Below are 27,163 nucleotides of genomic sequence, written 5' to 3' on the forward strand. Positions count from 1 at the left end.
AGGGAAAGAAAAAATAAAAGGGGAGTGAAGTGGAAGCCTGCAGACACAATGTCCTCCCACCCCTTCCCCGGGTGCGAATGTGCAGGGCAGCCAATGGTAGTCAGCCACCTCATAAAGGGGACCCATTGTACAAGGAACTCTTGGTCCTGGGATTCTATTCCAGGTTGTGGAGTGCAGGAGAGCTGTGGCCCTACGTGCAGCCAGCACCTTAGCCAGGCTCCCGCAGCCAGCACTCAGCGTAGTCACCCCACGTCCTGAAACTGCCTGTCTGGGGCCATCTGCCGCAGGAGCCTGGGAGCAGCAGAGTGGGGTGAGTGGGTCTTGCTGCCTTAACAGGTGGCTGCCAGCGAGGGTGGCCCCTGAAGAGCCAGGGAGACACACAGGGCATTGGGGCGTGGGGTGGGGCCTTTTTTCTTCTCTCCATTACCTCTGCAAATGTGGTGGCCCTGGCTCTTCAAGCAAAAGGTATTGTTCCTCATTGGGAACACACCCAGGCTATGTCTAGACTGCAGTGGTTTTCTGGGATATGTGGAGGTATCCTGGAAAAGCAATGCCGCATCCAAGGAACACTTCTGCTTTTCCAAAAAAAATTTCAGAAAAGCGGACGCATTCTTTCACCATCTCTATAAATCTCATTTCACGAGGAAGAAGGGATGGCTCGAAAGAGCAAGTTTTTCCAAAATTTGGCGCTGTGTAGATGCACCAAATTTCAGAAAAGCCTCTCTAGAAAGAAAAGCTTTTACGACTTTTCTTTGTAGTTTAGATGTAGCCCCAGTTGCTGTAAATGCCATTTATTAAAAACACTGCTTTCCTGGGGGAGGAAACCTTTGCACCCCTTCCAGGGGCTGGTCAACACCCCCACCTAATTGAATCTATCTTGAAATCCTGTGAATTTTATAAAGAGGAAATGGTATCTGATGATAAAAGTGTTAACATATGATCCAAAGCCTATTAAAGTCAGTAGAAAGATGCTCATTGACTCTTGTGGGCTTTGGGTCTGGCCCTCAATTTAAGTTTATTGATAATCATTTGTGATCAGCCCAAGCTTTAATGGGCAGTTTTGTAAGCCCTTTCTGCAAGGACTAATCCTGATTTTTAGATTTGTTACACTCTAGCGTGGTATGAGGTTGTCAGTATGGGTCAGTATGTGTGCACGAAAAAATGTCTCAAAGATAAAAAGTGTATACTGAATGAAATTACTTTAATCCACAACTGGTGAAAAAGTTCTACCTTTTTTGAGGTTTTTATCATGTTAGTGGACAAATATTTTCTAATTACTTCTGTTTTTTTAGCAGTTGCACTAGAATATAAATTCTACCAATAAAGTTACAGATTAATTGTAAAGGTTTGCCTATATACTGAGTTATTCAGAAATAGCTAGGCTGCTGTGATTTTACACCTACCTTAATCTGAATTAACTCTCAGTATAGACCAGTTTGTGGCAGAGTATCTGTAAATGTTTGAGCATAGATAGAGACTTCCAGTTATTACAATATATTCACAGTCCTTGCCAGGACTGTCCTTAGGATTTAACGGGCCCTACATGGTACTATTAAACTGGTGCTCCTATGCTTAATGTCAGCCCAGACTGGGAGGAATGATTTTTTTTAGATATGATTTTATAATCTTCAGCAACATACTAATAAAATACTTTAAAAATGAATTTTAAACTCATGTCCTGTACAGTAACACAGTAAATTCATAGAAGGGTAGCCATGTTAGTCTGTATCTTTAAAAACAATGAGTAGTCCTGTAGCTAGCAAATATATATAGTATCATGAGCTTTCATTGGTAAGACCCATCCGATGAAGGGGTACTCACAAAAGCCCATGATACTGTATATTTTTCTTAGTCTCTAGGGGCATGTCCACACTAGGAAATTATTTTGAAATAACTTATTTTGGAATAATTCCAGAAATAAACTATTTTGAAATAGTAGGTCCGCACTACAGGGAAGCCTTGACATTAGTCCAAGGCAGGCTCCCTTAATGTGGATGTGCTACCTCAATTTAGAGCCCCAGGAAGCACCGGGGAATAATTACTTTGAATGACTCTGGGAAGGAATTATCATATACAGTAAACTTCTGATAATCCGGCACCTTTAGGACCCAGGGGGTGCCAGATTATCAAATATGCCGGACTATCGGAAGGGGGGGCTATGAGGAGTCTGGGGTGGCATCCCCCCCACCATACCCCAGACACCTGGGGTGCTGCCAGGTTGGTCCCACAGCCCCGAGGGGCAGCGCTACGGGACCTACCCAGCGGCACTCCAGCTGCTCTGCCCCTGGCTTCCCCGATTCAGCCGCTGGTCAGTTTTAGCAGCGGCTGAATCAGGGAAGCTGGGGGCAGAGCAGCTCCAATGGTCTGGCTGCTCAGAGCACTTCCGGGTTCCTGATGGTGCCGGACTATCAGGAGTGCCGGACCATCAGATGCCGGACCATCGGAGTTTTACTATATATAGTAGCCCAATGTCTGTGACTCTGTAACTCTGAAATGCTGGCTGTTCCCTCTGGGCGGCGCTGTTGCCTCCCTAACTGTTCCCTCTGGTTGGCATTGTTGTCTTAGTCATGTCCTTCACCTCCCACCGTGGCGCTTGGCTGACTTCTGCACTGCTCAGCCGGACCGCCATGGGGGAGCCCAAATGGCCGCTTGCTCCGCTTGCTCCCCCACGGTGGCCCAGCTGAGTGGTGCAGAAGTCAGCTGAGCACCACGGCAGGAGGCAAAGTGGGACGGGGTGGTGATGTGCAGTGTGACAGCGGCTCCAGGCCCCGCCCCCTGGCTGTGAACGTCACCGCTCCGCCCCCCTTTGCCTCCCGCAGTGGGGCTCAGCTGACTTCTGCGCTGCTCAGCCGGGCCGCCACGCGGGAGCAAGTGGGGCAAGTGACCACTTGGGCTCCACACCCCCTATGCAGCATGGGGAGCATGGTGCCCAAACGGCCGTTTGGGCTCCGTGGTCCTCCAAGTGAGAGGCAGGTGGGGGAGGAGAGCTGAGAGAGCACAAAGGGGAGGCAGTAGGAGGAGGAAGAGGGAGTGGGAGAGAGACATGGAGTGAGAGACCGGAGGCTCAGGAGAGAAGACCGATGTGGAGGAGAGACCTAAAAATCCCGTCTTATGACGGGCTAATTGACTAGTTTTAAAATAGCAGCAGTGACGCATCCACACTGTCACTATTTCAAAATAACTATTTCAAAATAAGCATTATTCCTTGTAGAAAACAGGAATTATTATTTTGAAATAACAGGCTTGATTGTGTGGACACTCCACATGTTATTTGGAAATTAGGGGAGTTATTCTGAAGTAACTCCCTAGTAATTACCATTTGAATGGCTCTTTCACAATGTTCTGCTAATAGGCCTGGCAGGTCTTTTCACTTTTAAATTAACTAGATCTTCTCAGGAGGAAGCAGAGTCACAGAACAGTGATAGGAGGAGGTGAATGGGCATTAAGACCCAGCGATACTCCATATTTTCAGGTGCCCATCTCAGCCGCATATTCTGTATGTGGGTGAGGATGGCCCTGGACCTTGCATACCATTCTTAGTCCCTGAAACATTGGGGTACAGAAAAGGGGTATTAGATACTGACACGATGCTGTTAGAAGTTCAGCACGAGCACTGTTTTGTTTGTCAGGCTCAGATTTTCAAAGGAGCACAAGGACAGGTGTTCAAGTGTTCAGCACTTACAAGTGGTGACAGATTTTCACAGCAGCTCAGCCCCAATCCAGGAACCCCGATCCAGGCCAGATTTTCTGAGGCACTCATCATCCAATGTGCTGAGCTCTTTGGGCTTTGATAGCAAGGCAATGCAACAGTCCTTAAGAAGGAGCAGGAAGAGCTACCCCACTCAGCCTGAGTCCCAGTAAACAGATGGCCTTTCTGAGAACTTGCTGGGGAAGAGTTCCTTATATAGCACCTTTTATACAGGGTGGTGTGAAGTGGGAGCAGATTAATGGCCCTCCCTCTGCTCTTTGGGTCATCAGGTATGAGCCTGGAGGAATAGAGAAGGAGCAAAGTACAGGGTTGGGCTCTGATGCAAGTGACGGGCAGGCAAAGAAGACCATTGTATCTCCCTTCCTTTGCATAAAAAACAGGCTCAATCTGGCCTTTAGTTCTGGCATTGCAACCTTGCATTGCAGCCAGTGCTCAAGGAAGGATGACAGGATTTGTTCCCTACTGATGACTAATGATGCTCGGGGCTGTATTTGAAGAGGGGAAAATCCTTGGGGGTAACTTCTGCCCTCACATCTGCCATCACTTTTCCTGCTGAAGCCAGTCAGAGATCCATTCCCATAGCTGAGGGCAGAATCTGATGCCCCAGTCTTCTTTTAACCCCTTCGTCACCATGACCATGGTACGTATCGTGCAGCTGCTCTGCAAACATGAGCCCTTGCTATGATTTCTATGGAAACTTAGATATTCGATGGGTTGGAATAGGCTTGAACCATCTGTTCTTCCCCTAATTATAAACTGGATAGGAGGAACATGTTTCACAGTGACATCCCTACAAAAGTTCTTCTTTTATTCGGCATGGAACCATCTGTGATTATTTGCTCATGTGCCAAAGATAATAAAGGGGTTTTGGGGCTGGGAAGGGAGACAGGCTGAATTCTGAGTCAGGTCAAGGAATCTGCTGATATAGCTGGTTCATTCTCTATTTTTTCTTTAAGTGCAGCTTCTCGGGAGGGAGCATTCACCACGTTTACCTTATCGCTGTATCTGCCCAGAACTGAAGGCTGACAGCAACAGGAAACCATGAAGGGTTCACAGGTAAAAAAATCACCAAAGCCAATGTCAGAGGCAGTAGGGAGGGGTATGAGCAAAACAGCACAAACTCTCTCCCACAGCTGTTGAGAAGACTGTGGATGAGACTCCGGCCTCGTTGAAGTTTGTGTCCAAAATCCCCAGGCCAGGATTTCACTTTGTCTGAATAAATGCTGGCCATCTAAGGAAAAGATTGTCTAGTGATCTGAGCAGTGGGCTGGGAGCCAGACACTGCTGTGGCCTGACCCTAGGTCATCGCATTGTAATGGTGGCTTGGCTTGTGGAACTGGGCGAAGAAGGTTCTGGAAGCCCTCGCCCCTCATCTCTGTCTTTCTCTCCTGAGAGAAATTGGGATTTCCAGGTGAAAAGCAGCATTAGTGCCTGCTGTAGCATTTGGCAGACCTGGAGGAGTATCACAGCCAGGACCACGCACGACTCCTGTACTCGAAAACTGCTAGAGTTATGCAGGCTGATAGATAATGCTACAGTCTTTTAAAGGGTGTAGCAATTGCTGCTTCTGCATGTGCTTTCCTAGAGACCTTGGAGACCTTTTGCCTACTGCTGTCAGCTGCCAGACCTAATATTGCTGTGGTTTTAAACACTACAACAGAACAGTTCTCCTTCCGTAACACAGGGATGGAACTACTTCACTAGCTCAGCACAGTTGCAAGGACAGACTAGTTAGTGTTTGTTAACGGAAGGCATATCTGTGTACATAGGTACTCAGAGTTAGTATTTATACTTTCTTAGGCAACTTATTAAGATTTTGACAAAAATGCCCCCTTTCCGCAGCACTGGAAAGAGTCCCAGTCCAGAAGCGACCCTTCGGAGTTCACTGAGAAGGAGAAGGAAAAGATGGCTGAGACTGAACTCCAGAAGCTACAGCAGCAGTTTCGGATCATGGTAGAAAGTCGGAAGTCTTTTGGTGTGAAAACGCAACAGCATATGTTCCATCAGGAGTAAGGGCAGCTTCATTTGCCTACTATGTCAGAGAGAAAGAAAAGACGCCTCTGAGTGTGGGCTGCACACATCCTCTGTGGGCCTGATTCTGTTCTCACTTGTGCCTGGAGCAGTTACACTAAAACCACCCCGAGCCAGGTTCTCAGCTCTAGTGTAAAATGATGTAGCTGCATTGACTTCCAAAGAACTTTGTTAGCATGCATCAGCTAGGGGTATGACCCTCTGTGATTCACATACTACACAATACTGGAGGGCCACAAAGCACACATTTATAAGCTTTGGGCCCAATCCTCCAGCAATGGTTTGTCTCCTGGTGTCATTTGGGAATACTGGATACACAAGAAATACAGGATTGAGCTATTTATAGGTTACTATGCTCTTGATAATCTTTTGAATGTCCTGCTTTCACATAATTAATATATTTGCATAGAATAATTAGAGACCCTTTATTTAGATCCGAATTCTTCCTTATGTAGAACTCGCTTTGAAATCATTGGGTGGTTTTAAATGCAAGCTAGGCTATAAAGCTTATACATTTTTGAAAAAAAAAGTTTTAATTTGTTTTTGTTTGGAGCAATGTCTTTCATATAGTTTTTAAATAATTTGTCTAAACTAATCTCTCCCTCTTTAAAAGCATGAAGCTAAAATTGCAAGGGTTAAATAGTTGATGTTTGTACAGTGCTTTGAAAATACTAAGTGCCAGATATCATTTTTATCAATTTTTCTACAGAAAAGAAATATCTTCACTGAAGCAGGAATATGAAGAGATTGCATTGCTCTTGAGCCTTACAAAGTCACAGAGAAATATGATGCTGGATAACAGAAACTGTATGGAACTTAAATTTCTTTTACAAACCAAAGAGGAATATGATTCTCTGATCAGAGCAACAAAAGCTCTGATAGCAGAACTTGATGATAAGGTAGAGTAGCTGAATAGTTAAATGGATAAACATGATATTCATCAGCAAAGCCACAAAATGAGCAACATCCTATTTATCTGTCACAGTTAGGATGGTAGCTCTTTCTTTGCTTTGCAGCTATGCAGCTGTTTAGCTTCAAGTGTCTTCACATTTCAAAGCTTGGCCAAAGAGCAATTCAATTATTGCTACCCAGTACTGCTTTCTGTTACACACTTGAGTAAGTCTTATCTGAGTAATGCCAATAAAGTAAGCAGGACGTCTGGCAGAAACAAGAATTACTTAGATAAGTATCTGCGGGATCATCAGACTTTACATTGGCAATACATTTTCAGGCTTTTGCTCTAACTCAACATAACCATAGGATTATGATCAAATTAGTCTGAAAGCCACAATAAATCTCTGAATCAAATAATTAAAGACGGGGGGGAGGGGTACTGGCCTATCTACAGTTTGTTTGCAGGCAAATCTTGTGTTCGAAGTATTTGTATATAAAATGTAACAGGTCAGGCCTTGGAATATGATGTCACCACGGCTACGTCTAGACTGGCATGATTTTCCGGAAATGCTTTTAATGGAAAAGTTTTGCGTTAAAAGCATTTTCGGAAAAGAGCGTCTAGATTGGCACGGACGCTTTTCCACACAAGCACCTTTTGCGGAAAAGCGTCCGTGGCCAATCTAGATGCGCTTTTGCGCAAAAAAGCCCCGATCGCATTTTCGCGATCGGGGCTTTTTTGCACAAAACAAATCTCAGCTGTCTACACTGACACTTTTGCGCAAAAGTTTTGCGCAAATGGGTCTTTCGCCCGAACTGGAGCAGCATAGTATTTCCGCAAAAAGCACTGATTTCTTACAGTAGGAAGTCAGTGCTTTTGCAGAAATTCAAGTGTCCAGTGTAGACAGCTGGCAAGTTTTTCTGGAAAAGAGGCTGATTTTCTGGAAAAACTGGCCAGTCTAGACACAGCCCTCTTATGTTCCTAATACAGCCTATTATAGAGTTTGCCCAGTGACTTTTGGTTCTACTCTGGTCCCTGTGTTCTTGTACACCACTATTGCTTCAGGGGGTGGCCTGAGTACAGGAAGGGGGGTATGGGATTTGCTGGTGAATATTCCCTATCCCACCATTGCTCTCATTGTTTTTTATGGAAAAGAGACAAAATGGTATTTCTTTGTTAAATGTGAAATTAAAACAATAACCAAATACATACAGTAAATCTCAGAGGGGTAGCCACGTTAATCTGTAACTTTAAAAACATCAACTAGTCCTTTGGTATCTTAGGGGAAAAAAAGTATCATGAGCTTTCATGGACAAAACCCATTTCTTCAGATGAACTGTAGTGGAAATAACAGAACCCAAAATTTATAAGAGTGTGGGGATAAAAAGCGGGGGAAAAAAAGCTACCTGTCAATTGTAGTACCGGTACTAATGAGGCTAAATGAGTGAGCTGGGAGTGTCCCATACTTAGCTTAGTGTTAAATGCAGGGATGGTTTTATAATGCAACATCCATTTAATATCTTTGTTCAAGTCCAGGGAAACAAATTTGCAGATAAATGTCAATTCTGCACTCTGTCTCTGTGTAATTGGCTTGTGAAATACCCTCAGCTCTTATAGGTGATACAGAATTGGATCTGGCCAGTATTTGAAGAGGAGACCAAGGAACACCCAAATGCTGTAAAAGTGGTTTGGGAGATGTAGTAGGTAGCACCTTTCCCTGTGAGCCAGTATGGAAACCTTGACCATCATGGTGGTAGGGAAAAAAACAACAAATGGTCTGGTAGCACTTTATAGACTAACAAAACATGTAGATGGTTTCATGAGCTTTCGTGGGCACAGCCCACTTCTTCAGATGACTCCAGTTAATCTATAAAGTGCTACCAGACCATTTGTTGTTTTTTTCTGTAACAGACTAACTCAGCTATCACCTGAAGCTCATGGTGGTAGTGGTCAGTTTCAGTGCCCCTCAATTGCTTCATTCTTTTAACTACTTTGTGTTGGAAGTTTCTCCAAATTCACCATTTCCCCAAACATTTCCTTATAAGCACCTTCAGGAAGGGTTCTACAGATCATAGGAGGCAGTGGACCATGAAGAGCTACAGCGCTAAAATGTTCTTAATTTTTTGTTCTACTCTGTTGCATTGTGTTGCTGTGCCCTAAACAGCTGCTGGTGTACTCTGGAGGTACCTGTAGTTCTGTGGTGACATAAAAATAAAGAGATTCCTATTTGTACTTTGTACTTCAGTGTCTGTAAAGAGGGATTATTGAGGATAAAAGCTGCTCTATAAATGTAAGATCATTACTGACCTAGGTGACTGAAGGTCAGGTCAACACATGGGTATTTATATTGGCTAAGCACACTGACTAAAATCCAGAATGTAAAGATAGATGATTTTTTTAAGGTAATGGAGATGGAAAAAAAGATCAAAAAACAAAAACTGACTGTAGCAAAGGTGAAACAAGCGTACGATGGCAAATGGCTGCAAAAACAGATTCAGATGTTGGAGAGTCGCTTAAACAACGTAAGCAGTTCCTTAAGTACTGTTGGTACATTTTACACTGTAGCTCCTTGACTACCTGTATGTACTATGTTTTTCTATGAGCTAGATAATGTGAATATTCAAGCACTGCTGGTTCACCCAAGCAATGAAAAGGAATTTGCCTGTCTTCACTGACCCGATCACTCTTTTTGTATAGTGCATGTCCAAGGCTCCTTCGAATTTTTCTGTCCAAGAGCAAACTTTGTGATTTCTTAGGTGCTCTCAGGGCTACACTTATTTTTGCAGCAAATTAAAGCTGATCGCAGTCAATCGTATAGGGTAGGGTTATAAGAATGTAACAGTTTAAATGGTTAATTGATAAACATGAGCTTATTGGTTTCCATATGATTACACACTAATTGGCGGCCCTGCTCCCAGGGAGCTGGCTACTACTCCATGCTTAAAAGCTGGCTTTCAGTGCGCACAGCTTCTTGGGAGTTCATGGCTCTCCTGCCCTGCAGGCTTGGTATCAGAGTCTGCAGTGCAGGGCAGCAGCCAGTTCTTCAGGAGTGGGGTCGGCAGCTGGGAGCTGATGTGCTAGTAAGCTGGCTCCCAGCGCACACTGGTTGCTGGCCCCGCTACCAGGGAGCCGGCTGCGCTGCAGGCTTTGCAGTGTAAGTTTTATACCGCAGAGCCTGCAGCATGTAACCATGTAAGCCTTAAAATTTTGAATGGTTACACGGTTGCATTATTAACCATTTTTTAACATCTCTAGTATAGGGCAAGTGGACTTCTATCACGACAGCTCCCACTCCATCCTGACCCAAGAGGTGTCTCCTGTAGGCACGGTGGACTATGGTGCTGTGTTAAAGACCAGGGTAGCCAAAGTCGTGGCTAGAGACTTTCTGGGCTGTGTTCGTGCTCTGCTGTACAGAGTTTGAGCCAGAATAATGGGGCTTCTCTTTCCTGTCCTGCCTCCCATACAGACATTTCCTTTGAAATCTTTCTCCCCAGGTCACCGTCCATTTCGATACCATCCTGACCACGAATGCCAACCTCAGAGAAGAGATTGAAAATCTGCGGATTCATAAATCTATTTTTGACAACTTCTACTCAAAACTTCATAGGAAACTCGACCAGCAGAAGAAAATAATGGACACGGCAATTGAGCAGTCCACCCAAGCATACGAGCAGCGGTCAGTGGGAGAGGAAAAGGCAGAGGCCACGCTTGCTCCTGGCAGAACATTTGGCATTGCTCTCCAGGGCATAGATGCCCCTTAGTAAATATCCACTTAGGATCAGATTTTACAAAGTGCCTACTGATTTCCCACGCTCAGTATTAAAATACTCGAGACTTGATGTTCAGAAGGGTTGGTCTCTGGCAGCTCCCATTCAGCCGCTGCGGTGGGGGCCAGGACCTGTGAAAATCAGACCCTTAATGTCTGAAGCGGGGCACCAGAAGGAGAGTTAAAATCCACTTGTGAAAATGTGGGCCTAAGGGAGTTTTCTAGTGCGCAGGAAAGGCCTGAGTGATGGGTATAGACTAGAATCCGAGTTCCTCTGGTCCTCCATAGGACAGGTAGAGCAGTGAGGTCTTTACTCATGTAACCAATGTGCTTCTGCCAGGACCAAGGAGCAATGGCCCAATCAAACACTTGTCTTCTTAGTTAAGACAGGGGCTAGGGGGGACCTGCGAGGGCCAATGGCAGTTGTGGTTCTTAGGGCGGTGAACTCCTGCCCCATGAAAACTGAACCACACCACATCATTTCCCAAGCACCACCAACCAGCCACCAAGTTGGCACAGCGCTTGGTCCCTGCTGCACTGGTCATATTCTAGCCAGTGTCCTTGAGGGAAAGACTTGATACCCCATTCTTCTGAGCCATGCTGCTCAGGACCCACAGTCTGTCCGTGAACCTGTGTCTGGATTGTTGCACAAAAAAAGCTCACTGTTTCACGAGTAGTATTGTGTGATTTTTGGTGGGGTCTAGGGTGGAGGCCCTGGCGCGGATTTCCGCAATGAAGGAAAGGCGCTGCAAAGACATTGCACAGTATAATGTGGAATTCAGGGAACTGGAGCGTGTCTTTGACCACGAGACCAAGCTGAAAGCCTTTATGCTCATCAAACTAGTGGATCGCTCGGACTTTGAGGATCAGTCCAAAAGGGAAGAAGGTACTGTGGGTCTGGGATAACAAATAAAAATAAATAAATAAAAAATATCCCATGCAGAAGCTGATGTGATTCAGCATAAAATCTCATGGTCTCAGTCGGCAAGGTTTTGTCCTCTGAGGAGAATGTTTATAACCCTCTCAGGCCAGGGTCTAGCCTGGTTCTTTCTAGAGAGGTTCTGTCGACAATACCCTTAACTCCAATAACCCCAGCTCTGAATCTTGGTGTTAGGGGTGGGGATGCTGAGATGGGGGACCAGGGAGCACCCCTGCTCTCTCCCACAGAATGGGTGGCATTGTCCATTCACATAATGCTGATATGAAAGGCCATTTGGACTTCTGTGGACAGATGACTAAACCCTGCTAGTGCTGAAGTCTTTGGAAAAAATCCCACTGGCTTAGAGGAAGCTTGGATATAGCCCACGATACAGACACATTATAGTCTGGATTCTCCACTCACACCAGACACCAGGATAAGGTCATTGACTTCCATGGTGTAACTGCTGATTTAAACCAGGCAGCCATCACTGAGCTGTATAACTGGGCAGCCAGTGTCAGCCTCAAGCCCATCTTTCTCTTTCTCTCCTTCTGTGGCACTTTGCAGCAGAGGGAGGGAGAGGTCTCTTCAATATTGGTGGGGGAAGGGGAACCCACCACCCTGCATTCCTCAGCAGAATGCCCCATCTTCTAAGACACTCCAGAACCCACCCTCCCTTCAGAACCTCTCTTATCCTGTCTTCCTAATGCTGGAGCCAGCTCCATCCCTGGGTAGGGCTATCCAGCACCCAGGGTGGGTGGGACTCAAACCCCCAACCTTGTGCTTCCCAAGAAAATGGCCTATCCCCTAGTTCACTCTAGAACCCAACCCCACCTCCTGTGGGTCCCTTTTCCTGCTTTACAAATGCAGGAGTGCTAGCTAGACAACTGCTTATATGGGATGGGACTTGAACCCACCACCCTGTGCTCCCCAGGCAAAGGCCCTATCTTCTAAGCTACCACATCCACCCTACCAATCTTCAGAGCCTCCTTTATCTGGCTTTTCTGATGCAGGAGACAAAGTTTATCTGTCTCTGCCTGAGGGGGTTGGAATCAAGCCCGCCATCCTGTGCTCCCCATCCCCAAGTTCACTGGAGATCCCCTGCAGTCCCTTACCCTGCTTTCCTAATATGGGAGCCAGCTCCATCTCTCAGGCAGCCAATGTTGGCTGGCTCAGACTGAAGGCCCCAACCCTACACTCCCCAGGCAAATGCTGTATCCCTTAGTCCACTCAAGAACCCATCCCACTGCTCTACCTTCAGAGGGTCCCTTATCCTGTGCTGGCTTTCTGGTCATTTCCAAGGTGGGAGGAGGGACCTGAGCTCCTGGGGAGAGGCTTGAACCCACCACCATGTGCTCCCCCGGCCCTATCCAGTAAGCCACTCCACCTCCCCTATCTTGCCTCTCTCATGTGGGAGCCTGCTCTGTCCGTGTTGGCTGCCAGGTGGCTGCCTTGGTAGGTGGAGTAGGAGGTTGGGACTCAGAAGTCCACCACCCCGTGCTGCAGCTGCTGAATCTCCTAGGCCACTCCAGAACCTCCCATCCCACCTTCAGAGGGTCCCTTATCTGGCTTTCCAAATGCAGGAGCCAGCTCCATCCCTCGGGCAGCTTGTGTTGGCTGTCCAGACTCTCCCAGGGTGGGCAGAACTTAACTCCCCAACCCTGCACATCTGCTCAAGAACCCACCCTACTTTCCTAAGGTCCCTTACCCTGTGTTTGCTGTCTGGTCATTCCAGGGTGGGCAGGGCAGGCAGGATTCAAGCTCCCCACCACTGCTCCCCAGGGCAGGCAGGACACTGCACTCCCCAAGCCAATGCCCTAGCACCTAAGCCACTCCAGAACCCACCCCACTTTGCTACCTTCAGTGCCTCCCTTATCCTGTCTTCCTAATGTGGGAGCCAGCTCCATCCATGGAGCACCACCCAGTATTGGTTGCCCTGCCGCTGCCTGAGTGAGTAGAGATTGAGCCCACCACGCTGCTGTCCCCAGGCAAATACTGTATCCCCAAGTCCACTCAAGTACCCACACCACCTCCCTTACCTGCAGAGGGTCCCTTGGACTTGAGATCCCCCGGCCCCTACTTCACCCACCAAGGCAGCGACCTGGCAGCCAATACCGGCTGCCCCCAGGGATGGACCTGGTACCTGCATTAGGAAAGCAGTATAAGGGAGGTGCTGAAGGTGGAGGGAGTAGAGTGGGTTCTGGAGTGACTTTGGGGATAGGGCTCTTGCCTGGGGGCCACAGGGTGGTGGGTTCAAACCCTGTTGCACCGTGGGATGACCAGACAACAAACACAGGATAAGGGTCCCTCAGAAGGTTGGGTGGGCTCTGGAATGCTCTGTGGGATTCAGCATCGGGAGCACAGGGTGGTGGGTTTGAGTCTCCCCTGATTCCCAACTCCACAGTAGCCTGGCAGCAAACACCTTGAGGGAGAGGTGCTGGAGAGAGGTCTCTTCAATAGTGGTGAGAGAGGGGAAATGGTGTCTAGCTTCACTGCACCATGGAGGAGGCCTACTCATTTCTTTGTTCCACCTCAGCTGAATTGAGTGAGGGGGCACTGGTGGAACCCGAGGGAAAAATCTGTCTCCTCTTTCTTAGTTCAGGTCATTTCTCCTGTCATCCTCTGGGAGAAATTCTCATCCTCCACTTAGATTGTTACCTTGCAGGCACATATGGGCCATGTGCTGCATCCTGGGTGTTCTTATTCTGTGTTTACATTGCAGCTGGGAAATGTCATCCTAGGTCACACAGATGTACACACCCTAGTTCTGCTCAGTGGTGTGGTGGCCTGGCTGGAGGCTAGGGCTACGTACATCACCAGGATGTTGGGCAGGATTGCCCTTGTGGAGCTCACCTGAGCACCCAATCACATTGCTAATTTTAAATTACAGCCCTCAGCTGATGTGTAGACATAACTTTGGTTTCTACAAATCAGCTCCGTTGGTCTCTCTGGCATGTACTGTTCTCTAGCCAGCTTGTTGGTTTTGTTGGGCTTCTTGAGTTTGCATTCTACACTGCCCAACTTTCCCCTCCTGGGCCATGAATTTAATCCACGGTGTTTTCAAGTGAATCCTTTTGAGTTTTTACAGCAATGGGATGGATGAAATAACAAGAAACTCAGGTAACTTGCTGGCCCAGCAGTTGCCATGTTGACTTTGGTCTCTTCCAGCTCTTAAAGCAAGCAAGCGAGCCAAAAAGAGCAAAGGCGAAAGTTTTGAGAGCTATGAGGTAGCTTACATGCGCCTGCTGAAGCTGAGCGAGAATGGGGACATTGGCCAGCTGGTGGCAGATTTCATTGAAAAAGAGGAGAAGAACTTTGCATATTTCAGCTATGTCACTGAGCTAAACAACGAAATGGAGAGGCTGCAGAAGAAGACGGAGGACATTCAGGTGAGCCCTGGCTGCTTTGTTACACTCTTCACACTGCTGTTTCTCTTTCAGCATGAGGTTTTCTTCTTTCTGATCTTGCAGCTGTGGCTGCCCACGCTAAGGCCTCAGCTGCTGATCCCACAGTGGGTGTGTGACTTTCAGAACGTAAATGGGGTGTGTGTGTATATATATATATATATATATATATATATATATATATATAAAAAAAGAACTTTGGTCTAGGAGGTGGAATCATTGTCTCATTGCTGCCATCTTGCACCCAGAGGAGATATTGCAAGAAAGTGACATCCCATAGCTGCACAGAGCTGAGGGTGTTTGCTGCTGGAGATGCTGAGCCAATGTTGTTTTTAATGGCCATTACTGGAAATGTGGACAGAAATGTGACAGCTAATGGTGCAAACATTTCTGCTGGGTGGGGTCAAGTCCCTGGAGGCTTGTCTTAGGGTTTTGCCTGGGTGAGACTCCCATTTAGTGTTGTGAGAGAGGTGATGGATGGAGGACTTCAGGGCTTGGCCCTGGTTTGAGGTTTTGGTGGGGGAGAGCAGAATTTCTAGCTCTGTCAGTGAGAGCTATTTCTGTCCTGCCTGGGGAACCTGGCTTCCCACCTGCCACAACATTTTCATCACATTCAAACTCATACTGAATAAGTGCCACACCCCAGCTACTAGTGACGGGCTCACTTTGCCCATTGTATAATCTTGTTCGACAGGCTAGTGGAGTGTTCTGTGGCCTCTTTGCAACTTTGGCATGATGTTCTCATTTATGTGCTTTCACTTCTGCCCATAGCTGCTGCAGCCTCCATGCCTTCTAATTAAATAAAAGCATTATATGCTGGAAGGGATTCTATGGAGCACTCTCTCAGCCTACCAAAGACTGAGACCTGTGCAGGGACCCATCAAATGGCTAGGCGTGGTGTGTGTGTGTGTGGGGGGGTGTGTGTGTGGTGGTGGTGGTGGGGGGGGGGGGGGGATGGAATCACGAAGCTGTTCAGAGGTTTTACTTTGCTACAAAGGATTGTTTCCAGGAGCAAATGGCACCCCATGCTGCACATAGCAAGCTGGGGTTTTCCCAGAGACTCAAAAACAGGACTTAACACTTAGCTCAGCTGTCCAGGTGTTCCCCAGTAGCTGTGATGGTTCCTGTTAGGAGAGCTGCTTCTCTGAGAACAGAGAGAGAAACACTCCTCCCCACACCACTTCAGCCATGCCAACATCTGTGCAGACTGTGGGTGGTGGGTGAACCTATGTCTGGAGAAGGCCAGTCCCAGCACACCCATTCCACCTAAGGTCTCTAGGAGCCAAGCCACCCCCCTCACAGGGAGGCATGCAAGCCCCAGCCAAACCCTCACCTCCAGCACAGGAAGGGAAGGTGGCATGCAGCCCTGGCCTTCCTTGGTCCCAGGAGCATGGGGATGGTGAATGGAGCACAGCCCCCACCTTCCCTGGAGAACAGGGATGGTGGGCACTCCCCACCCCGACCCCACAGTACAAGTGGTGCCCAGTCCGAGCTTTCCTGGCCCCCAGAGGACTGGGGGCATGGCCCCAGCTTCAGCCCAGGTAGCCCCAGGAAACTGGGAAGGGTAGGGTGGGAGGTGAAATGGGGGCAGGGCTAAGCTGGCAGTTTTGGAAGGTTTTGCCTTCCCCTGCCTCTTATGCCTGCTGCCCATGGTGCAAAGGAATGTGGCCCAATGTATTCAGCAGTTACTTGTGGGACCTCTGAAATAGTTATGTTCCTGTCACTATGAGCTGACTGTTCAGAAATGGGTCCAAAGCAGCGGCTAATTGATGTAACCAATGCAAGAACAAACAACACAGGGTATGTCTAGCCTGCATTGTTCTTTTGGGATACCGGAAGTATCCTGAAATAGCAACACTGCATCTTTAAAAGCGCCCACTATTTCTTGAAATAGCATGCGTGCTATTCCGGCATCCCTGTAACTCTCATTCCACACCGTGTAGACAGTGCCAAATTTCAAAAAAAGCTCTTTCAATTTAGACTGAGAATAAGTCACGCAATTTGTGCTACATAAATTGCATAGCTTATTCTGACAGGATGATAGGGATGTACCCATGTTCGTTGTGGCTGAACACTGAACATTCAGGACCCACACTCTGCTTAGCTCCTCCAATTTTATGACACACAGCATGTGCCAGGTGGCTATACCCTGCATTTTCCAGGTACTGAACAATCCATCAGGCACAAGGTAGTGGTTCCAGTCACCTGTCAAGCAATGGAGGGCAAAGAACACAAATCTGTTACGCTGACTTTGGAACATTTGTTTCCACTCCTAGGCTATGTCTACATTGGCGCGATCTTGCACCAGAGCTATGCAAATGAGGCTAAGCGTGGAATATTGCCGAGCCTCATTTGCATATCTAATGAGCCACCATTTTTGTGGAAGAGGCTCTTGCGCCAGAAGGAGCGTCTACACTGCCCCTTCTTGCGCAAGAAAAACCCTCTTGCGCAATGCCGTTATGCCTGAAAATAATCAGCGTAACAGCATTGTGCAAGAGGGTTTTTCTTGCGCAAGAAGGGGCAGTGTAGACAGCTCCTTCTGGCACATGAGCCTCTTCCGCAAAAATGGCGGCTCATTAGATATGCAAATGAGGCTCGGCGATATTCCACGCTTAGCCTCATTTGCATATCTCTAGCGCAAGATTGCGCCAGTGTAGACATAGCCCTAGAGTGGAAGAGCACACTAAGGCTGCTTATGATCTCCTGTGATTTTATTCTCCAGTTTACATTTTTCAGCTGGTTCCAGCTGACCACTACAGTTTGGAGCAGGGCCACAGGTGTATTGGTCCTCCTGGATATTAGGGCTATGGTCCTCCAGCTAAATCCAAGAGACACCAATATAGTTGGGTTAAAGAATTCCAGAGGAGTGCACTGGCTTTCCCACTATGGGCACAGCACTGTGTGTGTGGGGAGGCACTGTCTTATTATTTGTATCTGTGTAGTACCTAAGAGGCATGTCAACTGCTGTACAAATGTGCCATTGTGCTGAGCAAACACAGAAGAAAAGAGATGGTTGTGCCCCCAATGGGGATCCTAAGGTGATAGGTACCTGGCAGAGAATGAGCCCTGATCCTGTGAGTTCCAGTTCTTCACCAAAGATGAGCTCATCAGCCGGGGTAAATCAGTATTGCCTGCACTGGTTTATGCTAGCGCACATGAGGAATGGGTGCACATTTTTCAAGCTGCAATGAAGCGAGCTCAGAATAACGGTATTTGCTGCAGAGAGTAGAACTTTTCTCCCATTTGCTCTTCCAACACACAGGCAGGGAATAATGCTAGGGCTTGCTGTTGCCTTGAGAGACTCTACTTGGTTTTGGAAGGGACTGTTGTAATGAGCCCAGCTGAGGGTGCACCACAGACATGGTCATTGCTGGTGTACAGTGTGGTCAATGATACTACTACACACAAAGTCCAAGAAAATGGTTTGCTCAGGAGTGTGGGTCAGCCCTAATCATTAGTCTCATGTGCTCATATTTATGCAGAATGAAATCCTTCACTTAAAATCCCAACAGAAGGTTGCTGATGACAAAAGCAGCTCCAACCTGAAGGAGATGGAGGTAAGGAGTCTCTGGGGAGAGCCTAGCCCCCATAGTGCCTCCAAGCCAGAGGAGTTGTATGTAGCACTGTCTGTCACTCCAGCCCAGTCTGTGTATGTCATAGAGCCCTTGGCTCACTCTTCCCTGGAAGTGACCCTCCCCAAAGCCACAAGGGTCCTCAACTTATTGAGATGCTGTGGGGGAAGTAGGGTGCTATTAGCCCAGGACTGGGCAAGATTCAGTCCAGGGACCAGCCTAACACTTTGATCCAGCCCGTAAACTGCATCTGGCTGCTCTCTGTTTATATCAGGACCCTACTTAAATGGCTCCTGGTCACGGCACAATTCCAGTAGCAGCAGGGCCAGGAGTTGCAAACCCTTTAAATTGCTGCTATTTAATGCGTGTGCAGCTCCTGGCCCCACTGCTACTGCGTTGCTTGGGAACCACCTGGAGTTGCTGTGGATATTTAAAGGGCTCCTGGGCATGATGCTACCCTTTAAACAGCCACAGCAACCCTGGGCAGCTGCCAGGCATGCGGTAGCAGCAGGCCTGGAAGCCACAAGCCCTTTGCTGTGTTTTTAATTCAAAGCTTCTGGCTCCAAACAAATATGGGGGGAGGCAAGACCCTGCCCTTGCCCCTTTTGAGAGGTGGAGCCAGCCTGCGACCATGTGGCCCCCTGGCAAAAATTATTGCTCACTCCTGTATTAGCCTGATTTCTCAGCATTGCTGAGTATCTTCTGCCAAATGGGCTTTCAGGGTACACTTAGTGGTGAAGGCCTGTGTGCTTAGTCCTGCTTGGAGAACCAGGGACTGGATTACAAGACCTCTCACGGCCTCTTCCTCTCCTGCAGTCGTAGGATCCTCAAGGGGCTTCCAGGAGAGGGACCCCAGCAGCAGAAGAATTACAGATAAAATCGGCGCAATACCTGTCCACACTGGTTTGTGCTCAGTGTCTTTCACACTCACCACCTGTAGGGAGATGCTCCTGGGACCCTCCAACCCAAACTGAAATGGGGCCTAAACTACAAGCAGAGTTTGGGGTGTTTAAATGGGCACAGTTTTGTGGGGAGGCTCCGAAAAATGAGTTTGCTTCGGGTCCATCTTTTGTGCCCAATACGCCTGCCCTCACTAGCTGCTGGCATGGCTTTGCTTTGTGCTGAAAGGAGAAGCTGAGGAAGACCACCGAAGAGGCCAACCTGTACGAGTACACTTGTAAAGAGAGCAGCAAGGTCCTGGACCAGCTCAAATCGGCAGTGGCCTTTCTGTTTAAGCAAATAGACTGTGATGACACCAAGATATTGGAGCAGCTGGGGGAGAGCGGGGAGATCACGGACCTGAATTTGCTGCAGTATTTTGGTGAGTTGTTAGTGGTCTTTCCTTCGCCCAAATGTTACTAGAGTGACAATCCCCTACCCCAAACTATTTCAGACAAACTCACTGAAAGTCATTCATATGTTTATGCCTCTAGGGGGAATGTGGGGTCTGCTCTATTATTTCCCCAGCGATTGGAGTGGGTCTGGGAGCCTGGATTCTTCTCTGCACTCTGGGAAGCAGTGTAGCCTACTAGTGAGAGCAGCAGTCTAGGGCCAGGATTCCTGAGTTCTATTCTTTTCTCTGGAGGGCGGGGGGCAGGGCATTGAGTCTAGTCTGTTTTGTCTAGGACCCCACAAACCTGAGCCTCCCCTAACCAGTGGTGACCTATGTCAGATAAGAGCTTGAAATAGACCCCAGACTCCTGTCTACCAGCAGGTCTCAGAATGGACCTGATCTGGGGTATCAGCTAGTTGAAAAAGATCCCTGGCAGCTCTGGTTGGCACCATCAACAGGACCATTAACAGTCTGGTCGGTGGTGCAGCAGAAGCCAGGGGCTAAGACAAACTCTTTCCTTCCCTGGCTCTGTGTGGCTACAATCTCTAAGTGCATGGGCAGCCAAAGAGGCTCTATGTGCTGCTCCTGGCCAAGTGCTGGCTTCGTAGCTCCCATTGGCTGGGGACTGCAACTAATGGGAGCTGTCAGGGTGGCATCTGTGAGAGTGAGGGCAGTGCATGGAGCTTGCCTGGCCTCCCATGCACCTAGGGATTGCAGGGACCTGGCAGCTGCTTCCTGGAAACCACGGTAAGCCATGCTGGGACCCTTTATCTTGAACCTCCTCCAACACCCCAATCCTCTGCCCCAGCCTGGAATCCCCTCCCACAGTCAGCCTCCCTCTCAGAGCATTATGCCTAAACCTCAACCCCCTGGCCCAGCCCTGAGCACCCTCCTGCATCCAAACCCCTTATTTCCACCCACTCCCCGAGATGGAGCCCTCATCCCCCCCCCAACTCCTGCCACAACCCTGCTTCTTCTTGCACCTTAAACTCTCCTCCCTGACCCCATCCCTGAGCCCAGACCCCCCCCAGCTGGAGCCCCCACACCTCAATCTCCCATCTGAGCTTGGAGCCCTCTCCTGCACCTGAAACCTTCATTCGTGGCCCCATCCCAGAGCCTGCACTCTCAGCTGGGGTCTCACCCCTTTCTTGTACCCCAGCTTCCCGCCTCAGCCTGGTGAAAGTGAGTGCGGGTGGGAGAGAGCAAGAGAGAGGCTGGGTCTTAAGAAGAAGGTTGGGTAAGCGATGTTCAGTTTTGGGTGTTTGTACAGCTGGCCACCCTGATCTGGGGTGTCATCAGCTTCAACCTGTCCTCTGTAGGTGTCATAGAAAAGAAGACCAATGATCTCCTGCTCGTTGAATCCTTTCTGCGCTACAAGGAGGTGGAGGGAGAGCAGGATTCACAGCCTTTACTGAATCCATTTTTGGATGGCATAGGACTCCTTAAAAGTATGGATGCAGCAAAATTAGCCCCTGCATCCCCTGCCATAGAGCACATAGCAGAGAACCTAGAGGACTGTAAGTACTCACATCTTCTTGTCCAGTCTCACTTGCTTTCAAACGTGTTCATGCCCAGGAACAGAAGGAGAGCAGCGGCCTGGCTGGGGTGGGAGCAAGGAGACCATATAAAGAACAGAATGGGGAATGTGAATCAAATGGCAGGGTCATAGTAGTCAGAAGTGGAAAAGGATTATAACCCCCCAAGCCACTTGTTAATAAATCCCCATCTTGGGTAGTGCTCCGTCTAGCCTGACTTGAAATGGCTTGAGTGCAGGGCTGGATTAAGGTGGGGGCTAGCCGGGCAGCTGCCTGGGGCGCCAACCTATGGGGGGGGGCACCTGATGGCAGCTGTAAGGGGCCCGGCTGTGCAGCGTCCTTTCGAACTGCAATGAGGTGCTGCACGCCCAGGGCCGGGGGCCACGCAGCGCCCCTTAGAACTGCCATCAGGTGCCACGTGCCCGATTGCAGCTGTAAGGTGTGCAGCACACCAGGGGGCTGTACCTGCGCCGTGCGCCTGGGGGCAGAGCCACTCATGCGTCTCATTCCCACTGCCTGGGGTGCAGGAGTGGCTCAAGCCGGCCCTGCGTGAGTGATGGGGCTTTCACAACTCCCTTGGGGAACTGTTCTGACAGATCTCACGGGGACTGGTTCCCAACTATGCCAAGGCCCTTTTACATTGCTCTGATATAAAGAAGCCTTAAAGCGGATGGAAAGATGCTATGATACTATTCCCGGTATGCATAAGGGCTCAGCTTCCAGCTCCTGTGATGGGATGGATGGAGTGCCATGCACTATGGCTGGGCTCTGTTTCCCTGGGCTCATAGGCTACGTCTAAACTGTGGTGCTAATTCAGGATGCTGGAAATATTCTGAAATAGCTATTCTACACCTTTTAGAGTGTGCCCGTTATTTCAAAATATAATGGGCTCGCTATTCCGACGTCCCTGTAAATCTTGCTCCATGAAGCTTAAGGGATGTTTTGGAATAGCACTTTATTTCAAAATTTGGTGCTGTGTGCACCATGCCAACTTTCAAAATAAGCTATTTCAAAATTACCTTGAAATAAGTTATGCAATTTGCGTAGCACAAATTGAGTAGCTTATTTCGAGGTAAGAGTGCAGTGTAGATGCACCCAAAGTGGGCAGGGGAATGAAGCCTAGGAGCAGCCCTGGGGCTGCTCTAAATTGAATCAGGGATAAAATAGGATCCTTTATATCCCCAAAATATAGGGAAGCAAAGGTGGCTAAAAATCACCTCTGCTGCTGCCCCTAATGCAGGAGTGGAATCACAGAATCAGGCCCATTGTTCCTATGATGGGGCCAATGCTGGGAATTGTCCTATGCCTAGAGTTCCTGGTGTAGTCCCTAGTAGATGTAAGCATCCAGTGCCTAACAGAGATGTTAAGGACTAGTCGACTATCTGATAAGCAAGTGCTTATCGGATAGCCAGTCAACTAATCGATTTCTCCCCCCTTCCTCTTGCTGCCTCTATCAGATAGAAGCAGCAAAGGGGGGGAGAAGAAGAGGTACTTCAAAGGAGCAGTGCTGCACAGCTGAGCCTAAGATCAACTGTGCAGCGCTGTCCCTTTGAAATGCCAAGGCGGTGGAAATTCCATCGACTATTCGACTAGTAAGATAACCTATAGTTAACACCCCTAGTGCCGAACCTGGATTCATATCACTATCACTTCATATCAATCTATTAGAGTGGGCAAATTTCTGACAGTCTGGGGACTTAGAAATGTTACACTCTGCTGGCCGTGGGAATGAAATGTAGTATCAGAGCAGGGCCTGTGTTTAACACTGACATAAATGGGTAAAACTCCATGGGCCCCTGGATTTGTTTGTTATTAATGGGGATGATATTAGCAGCTTTCTGATGCTGTTATTGGAATTTGTGGGCTTGTAGCAAGTACAGTGACAAGTAAACTGAAGCTCTGGAGAGACTCTTCACTCTAATCCCAATTTCTTTTGAAACAGTTGATGGGCCTTTGGACCATGACAGTTTGCGCAACCTGATTATTGGGAACGTTGAGAAGGAAAAGTCCAGTAGGATCTCTCTGGACAAAGAGAAGAGGAGAGGGACAATGATATAGAATGGGAAAAGCAAATGTATTGGGTATAAATAGTAGATTCTAAATTCTTTTGAAATCAAAATCTGATTTTGTGCTTAATTTAAACAAAGCTAAATTTAAATTTGAAGAATGTGAGTACTGTCTTGATTTAAAGTAGCCTTTGCCATCTGACAGGCTATCAACACCTTTTACAGACTTAAAACAAAGCCCTAAGAACTTTATGCATATAATGAAATGCGACCACTTCTGAGGTGGAAAGCAGGATAGCAGCTGTCTAACAATAGTTCATAACAGTTTGGCCATGGCACTGGGACTAATATCCTCTGTGTCACAAAGTTCTGGTGCAGTTAATGGCCCGTGGTAGGTATGACCTCACTTTTTTTAATCTCTTCTGCCTATGCCAGTTGCCATTGGATCTTCAATGTTTACACAGAACAGATGGGCTGCTGATTAAAGTTCCCACAGAATGAACCGGAAGGCTGATGCTGTCCTTCCAGGTGTTTCAGACCAGAGATGAACCTTCTCTTGGAGCATGACTACACACCTCTTTGTACAATGGGCTGGCTCCTTGGTCTGTATAAATCAGTAGAGCACCATTGAATTCAGTTGAGCTGATTTACCCAGCTGAGGAGCTGGTTTTCATGATTTTAACATCTCAGTGAGATTTTCTTCAAGTAACAAATATTTCTTCTGTAGGCAAACACAGGCCAGAATCCTAGAGAATTAGAAATAAGAGGGGTGGGGGACTAGAAAGCAGGAGAGGCACTGTGGTCTAGTGGATCAAGCATCTCAGTAGGACTTGGAAGCTGGGCTCTCATCCAAGCTCTGTCCTAGGCCTGCTGGGTGACCGTAGGCAGCTCACATCCATGGCTCTGTGCCTCAGTTTCCCTATCCATAAAATGGGGATAACTTGGATACTGATCTCTTTTGTAAAATACTTTGAGATCAAAGTGTTGTATAAGAACTAAGTGGTGTTGTTATTACTATAGGAAAGCTCAAAAACCAAAGCAACTAGGTGTTCTTCTGAGCAATCTGACAGCTAGCTACAATCTGATCTTCCAATCTGTAACAAACATTGATCGCTTACTGTCAGAAGATTTCCCATTCTGCCATTACCCTCTAGCTATAGTCACCTCACATGGAAAGCACATGGTAATCATGTCTCAGAGGGGTAGCTTTGTTATTCGGTAACTTTAAATACAACTTGCAGTCCTGTGACATCTCAGGGTGAGTCTACACAGCACAGTTATTTTGAAATAATGGATGTTATTTCGAAATAACAATTCGAGTGTCTACACAGCAATTCCATTACAGGCAATCCCCGACTTATGACTGCCTGATTTACGACTCTCCCGCATTTACAACCATTTTTTTCATGCAAGATAGCTCCTAAAACCCCCCAATTTACACCTGCAGCTCGCATTTACAACAGTGTATGATGCAGACTCCACGCGTCATCCCAAAACAGGAAACGCACAAGGTCAGTCAGACCTGCCAGTCCGCAGCTGCTGCTTGAACTGCACGTGTCTCTGCCACATCAGTCTTCACTTTTTAGTTATTTTTGTGCATTATTTGAACTATTTAGTTTAGTTTTCCTCCATTTCTGTCATCAAGTTTAGTATTTTTCGGGTATAAAATGGGTTTCCAGGGATGGAACTGCCATTTATAACATTGCGTCCATGGAAAATAAGGGTTCGACTTACGATGGCTTAACTTGCGACGGTTCTCCACGAACCAATTAGATCATAAGTGCAGGGTTCGCCTGTATTTTAAAATAAATTCACGATAACAGCTTATTCCAATTTCTGTAAACCTCATTCCATAAGGAATAATGCCTGTTCCGAAACAGCTATTTTGAAATAGCGGGAGAGTGGATGCTCCACTGCTACTATCTCAAAATAGCTCTTCCCCAAGGCCATTCAAACTAATTACTCCTCAGTGCCTCCTGGAGCTCTAAATCAAGATAACGCATCCACATTAGGGAAGCCTGCCTTGGACTAATTTTGAGGCTTCCCTGTAGTGTGGACATACTATTTCGAAATAAGCTATTTCAGAGTATTTCTTCCGAAATAGCTATTTCAAAATAAGCGTGCAGTGTAGATTCATATCTTAGATCGTGAGTTTTAATGGGTAAAACCTATTTCATCAGATGAGTTGGAGTGGAAATTACAGAATCCAGGGTATATAATTTCTTCTCTCAATTCATCTGATGAAATGGGTTTTACCTACAAAAGCTCGTGACCTAATAAATGTGAAAAAACTTAAAAAAGCAATAAATAGTCTTGTAACACCTTAAAGCAGGGCTACTCAACTTTGGAAGCCCCAGGGGCCACAACGATACTCACAGCACATGGCAAGGGCCGTATGACAGCCCTTTTAATGAGCAATGAGAGTCCAGGAAATTAACTACTAAAACGCATATCAAAAGAAGACCATTATATTGACTACTTTTTTGTTTTGGCTTCACAACAGTCCAAGAATTTAACTACTAAAACAAACTGCACTGTGAACCCAAACCACACACCGTAAACCCAAACTGCACTGTAAACCCAAACCGCATCACGGGCTGCAAACAAACAGGCTGTGGGCCGCATGCAGCCCACAGGCCATGTGTTGCGTATCCCTGCCTTAGAGACTAACAAAACACATAGATATTATCATGAGTTTTCGTGGGCACAACCCACTTCTTCAGATGACTGGTATTTAAGGGGTCCAAACAGTTTCAAAATAAATTGCACAAGAAGGAGATTGGGGGTGGGAAAAGAAGAAAAAAAGGGGTAAAAAATTGTCAATTAGAGTTGTCCATGCTAAATGAACAGGGCTCGACAAATCTGTTTATCTACTCGCCCATGGCATGTAGATTTCCGCTGGTTGCCCCGTTCACCGGCGGTGTGCGCATGTGGGTCTGGTGCATGCGTGGTGCAGGGCTGGCAAGTGGATTTCACTGCGGTTTGTCAAGCCCTGTAAATGAACCTGATAAGAATACTTAATGCCCACATTAAGTACCCGTTGTTTGGTTTTTTATGTCATTAGGATGTGGAATGTAATGGGCCATCCAGCCAATGTCTTTGTTTAGACTTCTGTTGTAGGAATCAAACTTGTAAATGAAGTTAAGTTTTGTAGTTTCCCTGTCAAGCTGGCTTTTGAAATTGGTTTGAGATAATACAGTGATTTTGAGATCCATTAATGTCCATTATTTCTTTCTTGTAGAGACTGTCCAGTTTGGCCAATATAAATGGCAGAAATACATTAGTCTCTAAGGTGCCAAAGGCCTGCTCATTGTATTTATGGTAATCAAGGTTTGCCTCCCCCTGGGATCAATGAAGCCAGAGCACTGGGATAAAGTAAACTCTATAATAAATGGCCCTGAAGTTTCCCCCCAGGCCTTGCATTGTGACAAGATCTCAACAGGATTCCAAAGGCAATCAGGATAAAGGTTTTTCAGCCAACTCCTGCGCTGAGTTGGCTGCAGCGTCAATCCACCAACATCCACAGCAATGACTCCAGATTCAATGGCAAGATCAGAATCCCTGGGCGCTAGTGGCACACAGAAAGCCTAAATCAAAGGCAATTTGGAAAAATGCCTAAGTGACTGAGGAGCATAGTGATGTTATTGGACATCGGTGGGACTGGGACGAGTGCTCCTAAGCCTATGAGATGCTTTTGAACATCTCTCTCGCAGTCCCTGTTCCAAGGACAGTTGAGACTTTAACAAGATGGCCTGGGAGATCCAGAGAGGTGGTGCTAGCTTGGAAAGATTCCTTGCTCCGACTGCTGATGGTGGTGTATCCATGTGGGACAGTGTTGGGCGCTTTGCAGAAGCTGAGGAAGGGGCCTCCAGAGGGGTGTGAATGAAGGGAGCCTGCTCCAGTGGGTTTAAAAGGCTATGCTAGGCAGAGGAGATGGCCTGGGTGGAAAGACTGAGGATAAAATAGCTGCATGTCTTCATGCTCTGAAGGTTACAG

At 47.3% G+C, this 27,163-nt stretch overlaps 1 protein-coding gene across 2 annotated transcripts; it reads left to right on the top strand.

Annotated features, from left to right (window-relative positions):
* Positions 1-172: 172 nt before the first annotated feature.
* On the top strand, positions 173-23,322 carry CCDC63 (coiled-coil domain containing 63). Of its 2 annotated transcripts, none has more exons than XM_075898701.1 (12): positions 173-310; positions 4,666-4,765; positions 5,552-5,718; positions 6,450-6,639; positions 9,035-9,154; positions 10,127-10,308; positions 11,103-11,284; positions 14,486-14,706; positions 18,204-18,278; positions 19,422-19,614; positions 20,946-21,143; positions 23,104-23,322. In XM_075898701.1, exons 2-12 carry the CDS (start codon positions 4,751-4,753, stop codon positions 23,217-23,219), a joined length of 1,659 nt encoding a protein of 552 aa, XP_075754816.1. In that variant the 5' UTR covers positions 173-310; positions 4,666-4,750; the 3' UTR covers positions 23,220-23,322. The 2 variants fall into 2 exon arrangements, with proteins under 2 accessions (XP_075754816.1, XP_075754815.1); XM_075898700.1 differs by having other exon boundaries at positions 4,671-4,765.
* Positions 23,323-27,163: the final 3,841 nt, after the last annotated feature.

The sequence above is a fragment of the Pelodiscus sinensis genome, chromosome 15 (assembly GCF_049634645.1).
Source record: "Pelodiscus sinensis isolate JC-2024 chromosome 15, ASM4963464v1, whole genome shotgun sequence".
Taxonomy (NCBI): Eukaryota; Metazoa; Chordata; order Testudines; family Trionychidae; genus Pelodiscus; species Pelodiscus sinensis.

Coding starts and splice junctions, on each gene's coding strand:
- CCDC63 (XM_075898701.1), top strand. Junction 9,155..10,126: donor TGGAGAGTCGCTTAAACAAC/GTAAGCAGTTCC, acceptor CTTTCTCCCCAG/GTCACCGTCCATTTCGATAC. Junction 14,707..18,203: donor AGAAGACGGAGGACATTCAG/GTGAGCCCTGGC, acceptor ATATTTATGCAG/AATGAAATCCTTCACTTAAA.